The sequence below is a fragment of the Phocoena phocoena genome, chromosome 18 (genome assembly GCF_963924675.1).
Source record: "Phocoena phocoena chromosome 18, mPhoPho1.1, whole genome shotgun sequence".
Classification (NCBI taxonomy): Eukaryota; Metazoa; Chordata; class Mammalia; order Artiodactyla; family Phocoenidae; genus Phocoena; species Phocoena phocoena.
Window position 1 is genome coordinate 8,916,262 of NC_089236.1, and position 18,530 is coordinate 8,934,791.

An 18,530-nucleotide genomic window follows, 5' to 3' on the forward strand; every position below is an offset into this window, starting at 1 on the left:
AGACCAGTATAGATGAAATGTAGTAAATGAAGAGGAGAGGGGTACAAGACAGGGTCAGGGAAGAAGCCAAGGGCCAGATCACGTATAGTTTAATTAAGCAGGGAGGGATGTAATTTTTTTTTAAATAAATTTATTTATTTTTTGGCTGCGTTGGGTCTTTGTTGCTGTGCACGGGCTTTCTCTAGTTGCGGCGAGCGGGGTGTGCTCTTAGTTGCAGTGCATGGGCTTCTCATTGCAGTGGCTTCTCTTGTTGCAGAGCATGGGCTCTAGGCGCACGGGCTTCAGTAGTTGTGGCACGTAGGCTCAGCAGTTGTGGCTCGCGGGCTCTAAAGCGCAGGCTCAGTAGTTGTGGCGCACGGGCTTAGGTGCTCCGCAGCATGTGGGATCTTCCCGGACCAGGGCTCGAACCCGTGACTCCTGCATTGGCAGGCGGATTCTTAACCACTGCACCACCAGGGAAGTCCCTGGGAGGGATATAATTTATGGTAAAAAAAAATTTATTTAATTATAGTTTTCTCTAGTTATTCTGTGGATAAAATTATAGGGTGGCAAAGATAAAAGTGGGGAGACTACTACGTCCAAGTGAGAAATGATGAAATCTCATGGGGAAAGTTAAGAGTAAGAATAGAAGTATTAAAGCAAAAAATAAGAAAATAAGCTCTAAATGACCCTAAAAGAAATAGAAAATCAAAAGTCTCAAGGTTGCTCTACTTATCTGTATTCTAGTATTTAATTTTTTGATCATAAACAACAATTCTAAGGACTACTAGTGAGGTTCAAAAACCTCAAAACAAGTCTCCGATGGTGTTAGCTACAAGTTAAATGGATAAGCCTTCCTCTCTGCCTGGACACTCTCTCTCCTAGCAAGTATCAAACACAACTAATTCACACTCTATATTTCCATGTTTCCTAAATTACAAACTGCCCTATAAAGTTGCTCTATTTAGATGAATGGGTCCTTAATTTCAAGAGGTTGTTGACTATTCTCAGGAGAAGACTAGGACTAATATTCAACAAATATTTATGGACTCATTAAAGGACAAAGCTCCAAACACAAGACAAGGAAGACCATGCTTTCATGGCCCTTAAGGGTACAAGATAATCTTTCTTAATGTAATACCTGGGCTCTACTAGTCTTTACACAGCAAAGGGAAGATGGGGAGGGAGAAATATCACTTTTGAGACCACCAGTCTTCTAGCTTTAACAATTTCTTTCCTATCATTCCCCAGAATTAAAAAAAAATTTTTTTTCTCACTACTTTTTAATTAATTCAAAATGTCTAGCCCAGGCCTCCTAACACGTTTCCTGTAAATACTTCAATTTACTTATATTCAAAATGAAATATTTTAACCACATCTTTGCCAGTGTTACATTATACACTATTCCAATAATCTCAATCCCATGACGTACTGCTTTCCAGTTTTGTGAACCAAAATCTATCTTAATCTACTTATGAAATCAATGTATTTCTTCCCCATTCTAACAAAAATTCCACCTCTGATTTCACATTTAGAAACAATAATGAAAAAAGCCACAAACTAGGAATTTTAATTTCTCAAGGAATTAAGAAAAACCAAACAAGATCCAGCCTTTCTATTAACTAAAACAAAATAAGGCAAATAGTCAACAGTAAGAATTCTTCATTCTGTACTTAAAGGTTTTCCTTGCAGAATCGAATTAATTCAATATTTTATTTATACAGCAAACTTAAGTAACTGGCTCCTTTACTGTTCTTTAATTTTAGAAAATTAATTTAAACAACATAAAAGAGAAAGGATGCTAATTATTACAAAAGGAAAAAATCCTTAATTCTTCAGAAAATCAGAAAACTGATGTAATTTCCATAACAGCTACTGCTAGCACACTTAAGTAATATGTGGACATTAAAAGAAAAATACACTAAGACCACTTACAAATAGTGTTGATCTGTTTAGGAAATACTGCCTCAAAATTAATCATCAAAACAAACAGCTTATATTATTTAACAATCCATTCACTGAATACTACACATTTCAAGTGCTAATTAAAATCAGGAGATATTAAAATAAAAGGTAGACATTAAAGCACAACAGCATATGTAAAACTTCAATTGAAAAGATGTTGCTGAAATATGATTATCAATTATCAATGTATATTTTATAGAAAACGTTTATACGGTAAATGACATCCTAGCTTTCAATCTTGACTTCAATTAAACATTCTAAATAAATGGCCACTTACAGATTTCTTCACTCAGCTTCACTAGTAAGTCAACATACCTCTAACCCTATAAATTCAAAGGTACCATAAAGATGCACTCAACTCTCCAGTGGAATTTCTTTCCTACCTTGAAAAAAAAAAAACACCCTAAATTAATAATAACTTAACCAAAGATAAAATGTGGTTTAAAAGATAAAATGGGATATGGTGAGGAATATGTCTGAACTATATTTGAATCCCAGTTAACATTGCTCCCTAGAGATATTATGTTCATAGGATAAATTGCTTAAACTGTGTTAGTTTTTGTTTCCTCTTTATAAAAAATTTGAGACTGTACAGTCGTTATAAAAAAATTAGAAACTATAATATATCACATTTAGAATAGGGCCTGGCATTGACAGGCATTAACTAAATGGCAGCTACTTAAATAAGTATTATTAAATTAAGGCTTGTTGCTGTTAAATTCCTATTCCTCATTGTAGCAGCACTGGAGAAATGAAGAATCACTTGTAAAAGCTGAACTCAAATTAGCTATCAGCTTTCCTTCAAAAGCATTCAGTTCTTTAAGAATGGCAGATTAGAGAATCATGACATAACAGTGAATTCCATAACAGTGAATTTCCAACTACTATTTATCAACTAGTCTATCAGCATGAGGCTTGAGTATTGTAAAAGAATTTTTTCTCAAAAACATACATCCAAGTACTACGCCATGTTTATGGGATTCCTAAGCAATGAGTAACACTGATAGACTAAAAATCTATATAAATCTTTCCAAGTATTTTCATATCAAAGTTCTACCTATATCATAGGGTCAGGAAACTGCAAAGCTGTGACCTATAAGTTTAACATGATTAAATAAGGTTCATAAGGAAACATGAGTTCAGTGGAACACAGGAGGGAAAAAAGTTATCACCATTTTTGACAGTAACTTACCATCCCATCATCTTCGTTAAAAATGTTATGAAGTTAACATGAGGATAGCTGAACAGAAAATGCACATAAGAAAAAGAAAACATGTACAGGAAAAGAGTGATAGAAACAAGAAAGCAACATGATTTCTAATACTATTAAGAAAGAATAAAAAAGAAAGAAGAATAAAAGAAGAGAAAGAACCCACAAACCTCCCCCAAATCAAATTTTCTTTCATTTTGATATACTAAAAAAACTGAAGAGTCCAGAATTACAACTGAAGAGACACTAACAAAGCTGTGCAATTATTGTAATTACTAGTTGTAGGGTACAACTTTAATTTTACATGTCTTATCTGAGAATACAGTTGAAACTGCAAAAAAAAAAAAAAAAATCCAAATAAAGTGTATTTTAATGGACTGTACTGAACTTGAACATAATTTTAACTATTTTAACTTTTTTCCCCTTAGTTACCAATAAAGTTGAGAGGCAAAAAGCCAATAGGTCATCTCAAAATCTCTCAATCTTCCCATTAATTTACAAACAGTTCGATTTAAAAAACAATATGGGAATATTAACAACTAGACAACACTCCCCGATGAAGTCTTCAGTCATTCACCTGCTTGTTAATGTGATTGTGTCTAGTTCTAAGATTAGGGGGTCACAGTATGGCTTAACAAAATTTGTTAGGAGGAAAGGAAAGAAAAAGATTATTTCTAACTTAAATGACTAAAATAAACTTCTATTAAAGATACCAAAAAGTCAGAACTCTCCAAACACAGTCCTAGCTTCAAAAATAACTATTTACTCTTGAGGCTCTCTTTTCAGAGTTTTTTTTGCTACTCTTTCCCCTTGTTCCTGTGCATAATTTGACAGCAACAATGTATTAAGAGTTTCCATAGGAGATACATTCAAAATTGAGTTTACACACATGTATATTCTATGACAAAAAGTATGCCATTCAGTGCAGTCTACATAAAGATATTGAATGTAAAGTATAACCATTCTATTACAAGTTTTCTGATTTTAGTTGCAAAAATCATAATTATAAACTTTTCAAGGTTTGCTCTGAAATTTACAAACCATGCAAAATTGAGTATTTTTTAGACTTGAGACCTTGGCAATTTGAATCAACTGAATTATTTAAATGCTGCTTAGCAAAGTAAAAAAAAAAAGGAATAAAAAAGACACACAAGACAATCACCAAGTTACTCCTCTTTCAGAATCTATTTCAATGAACTTAATACTACTTCCTGCAATCCTAAGGATATTTTAAGGAGAAAATCTGGCATACATACAGGGAAACCAATTGTTTTAATAATACCTTAATTCAAAAAATAAAATAAAAATTGGTATGCCAATCTTATTTAAATTGTAAAGAAAGACAACCATCACCAAAGAATATACCCATTAATCCCTCTCCTTTCACAAAAATTACAGCAAACAATTGTAATGAGAAAAAATTATTTATAAATTGTAATCTACAAAATTTAACTCTATAAACAGCTAACTGGATCTGCTGTTCTGCTGCCACCAAACGTTTATTCTGAATGCTCATTGTAACAAAACTAAGTAATACTTTGTCATGATTCCAGACTAAGAGGCATTACTCTATTTATATGGGTTGCAGACAAACACACACAAAAACACTCCAGCCCTAATAACTGAATTCTCAGTTATTGCATTCATGTTACAATACTACGTAAAACTTCAATAAAGGCTAGTAAACCTATCTGGTTAAGGTACTGGGTTGGCCAAAAAGATCGTTCCGGTTTTTCTGTAAGCTATCCCAGAAAAACCGGAACGAACTTTTTGCCCAACCCAATACTAATATAATACATGAACAAATGCATTTCTTCAGAGAACACCACCAATTTTCTTTATAAATACTTAGAAAACCAGGCTCAGAAAACCAGACATTTCTACAATAACAAAAACTCAATTATGGTCAAAATAAATATTTTATATCCTTTGAAATCATGAACTCTTTCAAAACTCACCAATATATAAAACTGGAAAATTTCATAACCTATATTAATTAGGCAAGAGATAAGCAAACTTCAAATGGTTAAATCCACCCTATCATACCACCAACAAAATACAACCTAATCTTTTGTAAACAATCTTACTTTAAAACAGACATTAAAATATTAAAAAGCTAACATTTTTTTTCAGAAAGGTGAATACTGAAAGATTATCAATGTAAAAAGCAGTATCAAAAGTTCAACTTAATTACCACACAAATATTTTTATTAGCAGTATTATGACATATAGAAAACTATAAATTTACTTATCAAAAAGAAGTGATTTTTCACGTCTATGAAAAAACAAGGCTATGAAAAAACAAGTTATGAAAGCCTATGAAAAAACAAGTTAATCTTTCTGAACCAAACTAGAAGCTATCAATATATTCTGTTTAACTAAAATGTTCACCTTAGTTGAATATGATGAGTAATGCCCATTTTATTCTTTGTGATGGAGACCAACTCAGAATGGCAGGTAGCAGCTGGGGGAACTATTCCATTAAGAATATACCTAAATTTAAAAAAAGAATATATCTGAATAGAAGAAAAGATTTTGATGAAAAATCCTGACTTGGTAAATTTTATATTTTTTCAGATTTTTAACATCAAGCAATGACTTATAATAGTGATTCTGGTATCTTTTATTGCATATTAATTCCTCTATTCTGTTATTGTTCAAAAAATACAATAAAATTAGCCACAATACTTGGGGGAACTTTTAATTTACTTTGTCTTAAAAAAAAAAACAAAACATTAGGGACTTCCCTGGTGATCCACTGGTTAAGACTCCATGCTTCCAAGGCAAGGGGCGCGGGCTCAATCCCTGATCAGGGAACTGAGATCCCACATGCCACACAGTGCGGCAAAAAAAGAAGAAAAAAAAAGTCTTCCAGAATGTTAATTTCCCTGCCTCAATAAGCATTTATAATTTTAAAAAATAATCAGCAATGATTAACAATCTCTGCATGATTATTTACTATTCAGAAGTACTAGGGGATAAGTTGAATCTGTAATAAAATCTGGAAATTTATTTTAGACTTACTATCATGAACATGTTTCCTCATAATCTGTATCTTCCGAAGGCAATTCTCTACATCCTCGAAATAAACTGGCTACTGTTCAAATACTATAGATTTACAGTACTATTATTTCTGAGTAAAGTTTTAGAAGGACAAAGGGAAAGGGACGCACAGTATATACCTACCTGTCACAAAATTAAATCCTTTACTATTTCAAAATGTCAATTTACATAATAAAATGCTGGGAAAAGTAAGCCCAAATACTAAGAAGTACTACTCTGAAACAAAAAAATATATGAAAATAGTGAATAATGGAAATGTGTGTATGTATTGATATAAATAAATATATATACATTGACACAGAAACATGAGTTAGCATATTCCTACTACATCATATTTAGTTAGGATGAACAAATATATACAAACATACATATGTGTTACACAAAATAAAGCATGGTAATACCCATTTAAATGTAAACAGCACTGTTAGTACAAATAAATAGAAATCATATTCTTATCTCACTAAAGGTAATGCAATAAAGACCTTGCTGAGTACTAATATTTAGCTTTGAGTCTTGCAACTTAATATCACTTAATAATTTAATATTAGTTAAAAAGTAATATAAAGATGGGAGAGAACATTTACAGCTGAAAAAACACCAAAGGTTTTAAAACAACATTGGAAGAAAGATTATGGGATTCACCACTTTGCTCTACACCTGTAACTAACACATCATTGTTAATCAACTATACTCTGACATAAAATAAAAATTAAAGAAAAAAAAAGAAAGATTATGGGATTAGGAATGGGCTGGTTTAGGAGAAAGAAAACTTAAAGGACAAACTATTATCATGTAAAACATAAAAATTTTTTAAAGTAGTTGTAATTAGCTCCATTTTTTCCTAAAAATGGATAAATCAAAGCAAAGTTAGGATGAATTGCAAGATCTCTGAAATGAATCCCATCTCAATTTAAAAATTTTAAGTGATAGAACACAATCCAACAAAAACTATCCAGTGAGATACACAGTTGTCTCTACAGAAAAACTAAAACCTGGAGAAGTAAAATATCCTATGGGACACATCTTCCTACAACTAATGCTAAGGAACTGTCTAAAGTATTTTTTATATTAGAATTACACTGTTTTAATTTAAATAGAGAAAAGTGATATACTATCAAAACAGCCTGAAGAGCTTTTGCAAACTATATAGTGATTGCCCTGTTTATGCATTCCAGAATCAGGGGTTTGGGGAGATAGGAGATGGCTTAAGAAGAAGGGTGATGAAACGTATATTACGGAGAAAACACCCCAGGTGACTGATACACTTACTGTGTGGTATTTGATAGAGAATTTTGTTTTAAATAAGGGATATGCTAGTTATAGCTTAGAAACACTTTTTCACACAGATGAATTTGCAGAAACATAATTTTACCTGTATAATGAATAGAGGAATCAACTAAGGTGCCTATAACAAGTTAGTATTTCTTATATATTTAAGATAGTCAAGGAAAAATACTAAAGTTTTATGAAAAGTTGAATTTCGGTATGAACTATAAAACTGTCTGACATTATCTACAAAAGATAAAATTAGTTTAAAATTCAATTACAGAAAAACATTCTGGTTCCTACCCACTCTACTCAGGTATCTTCATAATAAACAAAGGTATTACAACAAAAGATTATAAAAACATTTAAAATACAATTTTATATAATTTTTATTTACACTTTAGAATTTAAACAACTTGCTGGGAACATCTTTTGTGAGGCAAAGTAGTCTTTTTTTAAATTTGAAACTACTTAAACTTCAAGACAGGCTCTCTAATTTTTTTTTCAAGGGCACGCAACAAATGTGTTAGCTGAAAATAACCAACTTAATGATTATTTGTAACACAGACTTCATTATGTGAGCCTAGAGAGCCTCCCCACCTCTGTCTCCCCTGTGAAGGAGGTCTTTGTGTGCTTTTGTGTGGCGGTTCCACTGAATTCATTACAATAGAGATGGACATTTGATATTCATAACGATCCAACATCTGAGCAATCTTCTTTCGAGAAACACCATGTTTATTCCTCCTACCAAAAAAGAAAAGGATTTTAATTCTTTTTTCTTTTAGAATGTGTAGGCTTAGAGATTAAACTGTTTTAGAGTAATAGAGTACAGATTTCAAATAACATTTTGCAAATAAATACCAGAAGATACACCTCACATTAAAAAAAAAGGCTCTCTCAGGTTTAAACAATATCTTAAAAAGGCTTAAAGATCCCATAAATCATAGCAAAATGTTAACTAATTACACCTTCTTCACACAGAACTAACTACTGATTCACAGAACCACTGAGTTAATCTTCCCCTCTTTTTAAACAACAGAGTAAAAAATTATGATACTGTTTTGAAAATTATAGAAGAATTGAGTGGGCTTCCAGGACTGACAAAAATCAATATAAAATATATATCACTTTTAAAAGTTATTTTAGCACACTTGCGTTACTAAAAAATTATTATTGATACCAAACTATATTATTACAGATACAATTTGTACATATCTCACAAATGTAATGTTGAGTGAAAGAAACTAGATATAATGAATATATACTGTAATTCTATTTATATAAAGTTTGAGAAAAAATTAAACCATGATGCTAAAGCAAAGGATATTTAAAAAAAAAAAAAAAAGCTTTAAGGAAAAGCAAGTAAGTAATTACCAGGGAATTACGGAATTGTTACTGGGAAAAGGAACTCAAAAAACTTCTAAAGTGCTGGTAATGCTCTCATGACATGGGTAATGGTTAAATGAATATCTGTTTTATAAGAAATTTGTTAAGCTACATATTTATATTTTATGTACTTTTCTGCGAGTTTAATTATGATAACAAAAAGTGGTTTAAAAATTATTCTTGACCCTGAAAGAAATTTTTACAATGTATTCTATACTTGTAGTTTTCTGTAACTTGACTTGGACATGGCAAAACACACAGAACATATTTTATATTTAATGTTATAGTTCTAGATTTACTAAAACTAACTCATTTTTCCAGAAAAAAGACATAAATGTTTAGTTTTCAAAACTACTGATGTTTAGGTTAAAGATGAGAAGAGAAAGCAAGAGAGAGAAAAAATAGAAGATTGAAAAATAAAAAAGAGAGAGAAAAAGAGAGATCTGAGGTCGAGGTTGAAACTGGCCAAGCTATAGAAACCCACAAGAAGTCAAAATTGATGATTCAACCAATTCTTTACAAAAAAAAATCTGTCAAACTATACTAGATATCAGTTAAACTTACTTTATTTTGTAAAGTTAATTTATATTAAGAATTGTAATACATTTCAACAGTCTCAAATGTAAATAAAGCCTAACTGTATAACAATTTCAATAATTCATTTATTCAGCATAACCCAAATATCTTTAGTTTTTAAATTCTCTTCTACCTGAGGTGCAATATACACAGAGGCAGGCAAACAATACCAGATATTAATAATATTTATCAGTTTAACTCTTCATAAATTTGATCTGGCATGCAAGTCAGAAAAGGAAAGAAAGGTAACCAAAGGAATAAAAATTCAAAGGTACAAAAGGAATGAAAGGCAAGGGGGAAGAATTAAATTAGTTGAACACCATACACAGAATAACAGTTTTAAGCTAGAAGAGGGCAAACTGAGGTGGGAGGAAAAAATGGTTTTACAAAGAGAGGTGATGGTCATACAACTCTGTGAATACACTGAAAACCACTGAATTGTACACTTTTAATGGGTAAATTGTAAGGTATGTGAATTACATCTTAAAGTTGTTTCCAAAAGGGGGTTGTGTCCGAGTGAAAATGAAGAAAGAAAAACGAGTCATAGTCAGGAAAACTAGGGGAAAGGGATGAAGGTAAAGACAAATGGAAGAGCAGGGTTGAATGTAATACAAGTCTACAATCTCTCACCACAAATCCTGAAATCTAAAATGCTCTAAAAATTCAGTTTTCTGTTGACTCATGTAGCAGCAAAGTCTAACCACACCTGTACTCATTTGGCAGCATGATCTACTCAGAATTAACATTAAACAATGTAGAATCTTTACTTTCTACTTAGACTGACCATTCGTGATCTGCTGCAGAAATATTAAGATGTCTGATTATATACCATACTGCCCCAAACTCTGCTAGGAGTGTTACAATTAGGTATATGCACTATATACTTCCTTTCTAAAATTAAAAAAAAAAAAAATCTGAATTCCAAAACACATTGATTCCCAGAATCTTGGGTATGGGATAATGGATCGTAGCAGTAAAGATGGGAAAAGGGGAGAGATAAAAGCACCAGGTGAAAGGGTGATGGGATCTAAAATGGGAAGGAGATGAAGTTGGAAAGGCAATGCAGAGAAGTGGCCTAGCTAAAAAGCAGAGGGAAAAGTCCTAACTTTTCTCTCAGTTTTCCGGATCTCCATTAGCATTCAACAAATTGGGAAACAATGCAGAAATTCACGTAAGAAAAATAACAAACACACTTAACAAGGAATATTTAATGCAATTTAGCAGTGCAAAGATCCTCAAACACCTTGCATTTAAGTCAATGTTCCTCTTAACAGAAAGTGAGTAGTAGTAGTCCCTATTCACAGGTACCAAAGATATAACAAGCAAAAGCTAGTAAAGAAATTGACCATGTAAAGGAGAAAAAAAAGATAAGGGATTACAAATTTTTTGAGTGCCTTACTTTTCTAATTCTTCAGGATCAAATTTCCACCAAGTTTCAGGTTCATGAAACTCTACTCTGTATCCTTTTCCTATGGCCTACACAAAAGAAAGGAAGAAAACAAAAACCCAGGGAATACGTCTTAAAGTAAAAAGATGGCAGACAGATATAAATTTCACTTAGACAATACTTCTAAATTTGTTCAACCAAGAAAAGTTTTACTTTTAAAATAATACAGTTTATAAATATTTTAAGACCACTTAATGGACAAATTCCAATTACTATCCTCAAGTCCAGGCAAAACTAACAAGATAAACATATTGCTTAATAAGCACCATTCCCAATTTTTAAAAAAACTAAGCAAATGAACACACCTCTTCAGAGAACAAGGACAAGTGTTTTAGTAATAAAGATCAATGTAACCAAAATTTCAGAATATGAAAAAATTGATAATATAAAAACTCTCTCATATCTCATATTTACCATTTCCACATATGGTTTCATTTCCCAAGCTTGTGTATTAGTGTTGTCTATTATAACTGGAGATCTCCCCTGATTGATAGCTTGTTTTGCTGAAATAAAAAATAAATTTAAAAAACAAAAGCAAAAAATGGAACTATTAGATAAAAATACACAAAATAAAATTTAAACATTCATTAAGATATTTCCTACATCCCTGTACTTAAAACCAAAACCGTGTAATCTTTTGAGTTAGAGCCATGAAAATAAAAGCACTCTTCTATATTAAATGGAATTAAGAGACATAAACACATACAATGTATATTCTCCAGACCAGATGCTGGTTTTGACAAACTAGCTGTAAAGGACATTTTGGGGTAAATATTTTGTTGAACTTAACAGCTAATAAAGACTTCAGTCTAGAGCTTTCATTTACAGAAAATGTAGGAACAAGTTACATTTGAATATGGTCTGAGTATGAAAAGAGGAAAACATTTATTGACATGGGAAGATGGAGACTATTAAAAGAAAATGGCAATTTATAAGATAACATGTAAGTCTGATCTTATTTTGGTCAAAATATAAAGATGTGGGAAGAGTTACTAAGACACTAAAAGTTGTCTTCTGTAGGTGGTGGGAATATATGCATTTTATGCTTATCTTTATTTTCCAATGTTCTATAATTACAAATAATGCTTTTGAAGTAAGACAGACTTAAGTTTCAAAAAAAAAAAAAGTGCTATGGATTTGTCATTACTTAAATACCAAGTACCTAAATACCACAGTTCAACTGACTGGATATTTCTTAGGACTATGATTCTGAAATTGGGAGTTGAGCTACAATGGAACTGTTCCAAACCATATCTCCCTCTCCCTATGCCATCTCTTCCCACATAAGGTGAGAATTAGTGTCACAGTGAGCCACTCATAATGACAGGAATGTGTGTACCTCTTAAGTGTAAACAGGCAAGATAATTAAGAACCCACTATAAAATTTAAAAGGCTGAGGCAAAATGCAATGATATGTAAGTTTTGCTGGGATTTAGAATTCAAACCACTAAGTTCTACACAATGAAAACACTTACATAGATGTCGAAGGGCAGACAAAATTCTAAAGGTTAGTTAAGAAGTAATGACTATGGTGGAATATCTATTTCGGAGAAGATGTCTCTAAATACTACATTTAGAATCTAAGTCATAAATAGGATACCAAGATGCTATCAACTCCCACTGTTCCATCCCCAAACAATGATCAAAACTTTTATTTTTTAAAAAAATATTAATTTTCCTAATGTCTGACAGGCTTACACCTCCAAGGAGTTATGTTCTACAAGAGGAGCTTATCTACAAGAGGAGCTTATTAACCAAATAAATCTCTGATTTGCAGGAATGGGGAGATTATTCTCTTTCCATGAATAATCAACACCCAATACCACATTCCAGTGCATTCCAGGAGAATAGAGCGCCTAAGTAAACAATGTTTGACTACTCAAATAAAGAGAGTCATTTTCTTAAACAAATTAACCACCATACTCTTAAGAAAGAGAAAAATGACACCTTGGAGATATTTTTAACTTATAAGCAGTTAAAGATCAATTTAGATTCTTCTAATAAACATGAGTCAGATACATATTCCCTGAATAATGCCCGGCACTTAAAAGTATTCAATAAATATTTGTAGAAAAGAGAAATTTTGCCCTAAATTAAATGTAATGCTCATAATTTTCAAAATGCCTAATGACTGCTAGTTATCATTGCTTTGAAAAAGGTTAAAGATTACCTTGAAAAAGCCCCTATTTATTGTACTAATAAAACCAGTAGTTTATCTACACACCAATATGTTCAGCAAGTAGAATTCACATGGCATGAACATTTTAATGAAATATTCTAAACTAGTATTGCAAAAAGAAAAAAATGTTTCACAGAAACCAACTTCCCAGTTCACCAAAGGTATACTGGCTCATTCCACTTAATCACCTACTTCTACTCCCCTTAACTCTGGGCCGATAACTCCAAGCACTTTTTGGAACTGTAACATCATCATTATTGGATTTGGGCAGTAAGGCTGCAGCATTTTAAAAAATCAAAAAGAATTAATATTTTAAAATATTATGCTACTCTCTAAATTTATGCTACTCTCTATTTGGAGAAATCCTAGAACCAATACTAGGAAATAATCTTATAATCAAACTTATCTGACGTTTAAACTTTTTACTCAAAAGCATCCTCAATGAAATTCCTTGCTCTGAAAATTGACAATTAAAAAAGAAAAGCATTTAATTTGTTATTTTTCAAATGCCTTCAGCTCAAAATAATCAATATATCAAAGTGGCATATTTTGAGGTGGCATGTCTTTAAATCCTCTGGGGCAAATGGGCAGAAATTTCAGAGAGGTATATATTCAAGGAAAGCAAAACTTTGTATGAACTTCTTTTCCTGATGATTTTCTCCATCAGAAATATATTCAGGCAAAAGCTATGCAACCCCTCCCTAGGGTGCTGTGGAATGAATTCCAGCATATGTTGGGAGTTGAAAAAGTGATATCTGTGTTATCTTTAGCTTTAAAGCATCTATAGCAGGACACCTGGGGCAAAATAAACTTAAACAAACAAAAAAAAGAGATGATTGGGCATTTGGCTCTTCCTTATTAAGGAAGAAAACAAGGTACAGAAAACCTTGAGGGGAGAAATTTTACATAAGTAGAAATTCAGGCGTAGTGTGGAGGCACAGTGATTATTTTCACCAACTACTCTTTACTGAGACAAAAATTTCCACTACTCTAATTGCAGATATATTCACAGAAAGTATTTTTCCACTCAATTTCCTCAAGCATCTTGCCTTAGTGCAACTGGAGACCCTGTTTTCTGTGTTGGTGATTTCCTAAGCTACACAATTTGATTATGTTCATGGCACTTGAATCCTTGAACAAATATCTTGTATTTATTAAAAATTTACTGTATGATATTTGGATCTTACAGTAATTTCTTGGATCAGAAAATATGAGTTTTGTGAACTAGAGTGGATTTGATGCACCTGAATTATAACGTGGAGCCAACTGAATATTATTTCAAAGTTTTTGCATACATTAAAATAACAGGTACTAATATATACAATGGAATATTACTCAGCCATAAGAAGAAATGAAATTGAACTACTTGTAGTGAGGTGGATGGACCTAGAGTCTGTCATACAGAGTGAAGTAAGTCAGAAAGAGAAAAGCAAATACCATATGCTAGCACATATATATGGAATCTAAGAAAAAACAATGGTTATGAAGAACCTTGGGGCAGGGCAGGAATAAAGACGCAGACATAGGGAGTGGACTTGAGGACACGGGGAGGGGGAAGGGTAAGCTGGAACGAAGTGAGAGAGTGGCATGGCTTTATATATACTACCAAATGTAAAATAGATAGCTAGTGGGAAGCAGCCACATAGCACAGGGTGATCAGCTCAGTGCTTTGTGACCACCTAGAGGGGTGGGATAGGGAGGGTGGGAGGGAGACACAAGAGGGAGAAGATATGGGGATATATGTATATGTATAGCTGATTCACTTTGTTATACAGCAGAAACTAACACACCATTGTAAAGCAATTATACTCCAATAAAGATGTTAAAAAAAAAAAAAAAAAAAAGAAAAGCATTTATCCTGTTTTTCCTGTATATACTGTACTTTAGGGTAACCTTAGTTGCTAGTTCTAGGCAAGAGGAAGTTCTTCATTACAGAAGAATTCTAGCTACTAAACACAGAAAGAATGAAAGTCCTAGAAAATCACCATTTTGCAAACTTTAATGAAATAACTGATTAAGGAAACAATTCATTGTTGAATAAAACAGGGATTAGGCTGTCCCTTTGAAGCTACTGATCTCACCATCACTAAAAATGGGACAACCATTTACTTACAAAAAAAAAAAAAAAGGTTGAACCTAATAAATCCTACAAGTTAAATGATTACCACAAGGAAGCAAACCGACAACCATAGGCTATGGGACACTCTACAGAACCACCAACCAAGTTTCTGCAATAAGTTAATGGTAGGAGGGCAAAAAGAGGGAAAACTGCTATAGATTAACTTAATTAAAAGAATCATAAAGCCAAATGTACTACAAAGACCTTGTTTAGATCCTGATTAAAACAACTGTAAAGAAATATTTAAGACAATAGGGGAGATCTGATTACAGACTATATTACATGATGTCAAGGAATTGGGTTTTGTTTTGTTTTTTAGGTGTGATAATGGCACTGCAATTAAGTAAGAAGATTTACTTGAAATGTGTGAAGTATGATGTCTAGAATTTGCTTTAAAAAAATACTTCAGCAAATTAAAAAAGGAGGGTGGAGTGAAAGCAAAAGGGTTGAAACAAATATAGCAATATCTTGATAACTGATAATAATTCTGAGTGATGCGTGTGTGGGCTTCAATATAATCTCTCTAGGTTTAAATAATGTTTCATCATCAATGCATTTTTAATTTCTTTTAAAAAAGAAATTATAGATTATAGCATAAGCATGTACTTACATAGTTCTAGATCAATAGTTTTCAATCCTGACTGCAACATTAGAATATATGGATAACTTTCAAAAAAATACCGATGTTTAGATCCACTCCAAATCAACTAAACCAGAATCTCTGAGGCTAAGACTCAGGCATAACTTTTTTTAAAAGATCCCCAAGTGATTCAAATGTGCAGCCAAGGTTAAGAAAGAACTACTATTCCAAAATGAAAATAAAGTGATCCATATACCTCTAAAAAATGTATTAAGTAAAGTGACATCAATGAAAAAAACTTTTAATATTCATGGGCATTAATTTAAGCCTTAGAAAACATTAGCATTACTCAAGGAAATAACTTTTGGGAATACGTAACAAAAGTATCAAGAGTTTCCTGAATTTTTTCATGAGGTATAAAATAAAGTCTATCAAAATATCCCATACCTCTATTGTACCAGTTTATATACACTATTTACAGTTAAAAAAATATTCTAACCACATTCTCTGATTTTCACAACCTCAATCAAGTAGGGCAAGTATAATTATCACTGCTTCTAATAGATGAAAAACTGGGTCTCAAAGCTCTTTCAATGGCTTGTCAAAGTCATCCAGCTGGTAAAAGTAAAAAGTTGAGAATAAAAATTCAGGTATTCTGACTCCTAGTCAAATATTCTATCCCGGGAGACTTGGCCCAAAACAAACCTCTGTTCTGGTTCCAGTCATGGGCATCACCAAGTTGATTAACATTATACCTGTACCCATCTTGATGGTGGAAATAGTCATCAGTGCTGAACACAATGCCATCACGACTCTGACCAAGCAGAATTCTGTTAATAAAAGAAATCATAAAGGTGCCATTTACAATATAAAATCTATAACCGTCAGAAATAAGCCACAAAGGAAAGGTTATTAAATGAATTTCTGGCACATACTTATAAGTATACTGCAGATAGACTAGCACAGGAGCTGAACCTTAAAAAAGCTTTCAGATTTCAAACATCACTTCACACTTAAATCTACATAGTAATAGCCAGTAATAAAAACTTTTTAAAGTGGCTTTTGTATTGCAACTTTTAAAAACACTCTTCAATCCCAAAATGATGTCAACTATTATCCATGGTTTAACTTTAGTGAATTTGTATTTGGTGTCTAAAATTGTCTAAATTTAGTGCAACAGGTAACCTAAAAGACAAGTAAGCCTAAGCAAGCAATTTACCTGAGGAAAACTATATTTGACTGAAGACAGCTTTGATAAACTCATTCCTATGAAGCACAAACATCTATGACCTGAAAGTGGAACTTGAGGTTTAATGCTGTGAAACAACCTATGATCCTCCAGAGTAAAATCAAATTAAAAATTTTTAAGAGATTAAATTAATAAGTGAAATTAATTACTAAACGCTAAAGAATACACTCTCAGAACAAGTCAGTGGTAATCAAGCTTTGTTCTCACAATATGATACCATCTTTAATTTCTAAGCACAGAGAGACTGACAAGTGTTCAGAGTGTTCCCATAACCAGTGACTCATGAAAGAGACTGGAGGTGTGCTGAGAAAAGGGAAAAGCCAGTAAGAATAATTTAGGTCCAACAATAACAAAAATATTTTGTTATTTATCTCCCCTCCCTCAACCATTAGGCAATTGGATATCATTCTATTGGGGTTGGCCAAAAAGTTCGTTGGGGTTTTTCCATAAGATGTTGTAAGATGTTATGGAAAAAATCCAAACGAACTTTTTGGCCAGCCCAATATAATTTCTTTTTGAGAGGGGGAAGGGAGTAGAAGGTGGTAGAAGGGATGATACTGTCCTGGGATGATCCAAGAATACTTCCTAATAAAAGGTAATAGGAAGGATTTCAACTATTAAGATAACAAACATCTCTCCTTTCCTCAGGTTATAATAAAATTGTATATATTTTATAATAAAAATAAAAACACATATATAAAAGTTTAAAAATTTAATATATATTTTCACTCATAGAATTATAGTTAAAATTACTTCAAACAAACCAAATTAAAGTAAATCATTTAAATTATTTGTTTGCTTGTTTGGGAGGCTGGAGTTGGATTTCTTTTTTAAGCAGCCACAATTTTCCCAAAATATACCATCTAACACATTTGGCATCTTATTTGCTTATAAGAGATAACCCAGAATATAAAAATGCCATAATATTAGTATTCCAAACCAAAGCTCAATCACCTGAAAAGATCTTGATTATCATCAACCATATGATACCTAGTTACACTCAACAATACCAGAAACCTGATACCATCTTTCCTAAATACCTTATGTTTCTTTTCTTTTTTCTCCCGTTCTATTACTTTTTTAGGTGATCTGTCAGATGTTAATAATAACATACTATAAGAGCACAGGAGCTTCTGTATCCAAGAAATGTTTAACCTCTTCCAAATAAAAAAAAAAAGTGGGGAGGGAAGGGACAGTAAATCAATTTACATCATTAAACCAAGTCAACATCAAACATGAATAAATCTCAATGAAGAATATCTTAAATATATAAATCATAATTAAAGCAAGTAATTTTAGCTTGGAGAATTTTTTTCCTCCCAGACTGCTCACACATCTTTTCAAAATTCCCTGAATTATCTCCAAAATACCTGTATCAATCTAGATATATCTGATGTCATACCACCCATTTGAACCAAAAATAAATTATTTAAGAATATTAGTATTTTCAAAATTCTTATAGTCAGATTCTATAAGAACCCTCACAAGTTAAGACAGGTACTAAAATGGAT

At 32.1% G+C, this 18,530-nt stretch overlaps 1 protein-coding gene across 6 annotated transcripts in view; it reads right to left on the reverse strand.

Moving 5' to 3' along the window:
- The window catches only part of N4BP2L2 (NEDD4 binding protein 2 like 2), a 60,766-nt gene that overhangs the window by 35,292 nt on the left and 6,944 nt on the right, over nucleotides 1-18,530 (reverse strand). For 2 of the 6 annotated variants that reach the window (XM_065895974.1, XM_065895975.1), the window contains 4 exons: nucleotides 16,476-16,600; nucleotides 11,307-11,395; nucleotides 10,845-10,921; nucleotides 8,084-8,227 (listed from right to left, as the gene is read on the reverse strand). In XM_065895974.1, coding sequence (XP_065752046.1) covers nucleotides 8,084-8,227; nucleotides 10,845-10,921; nucleotides 11,307-11,395; nucleotides 16,476-16,600 — 435 coding nt within the window. Of the gene's footprint in view, nucleotides 1-8,028; nucleotides 8,228-10,844; nucleotides 10,922-11,306; nucleotides 11,396-16,475; nucleotides 16,601-18,530 lie in introns of those variants that run through there. The other 4 variants (XM_065895976.1, XM_065895977.1, XM_065895979.1 and 1 more) reach the window with 4 other exon arrangements.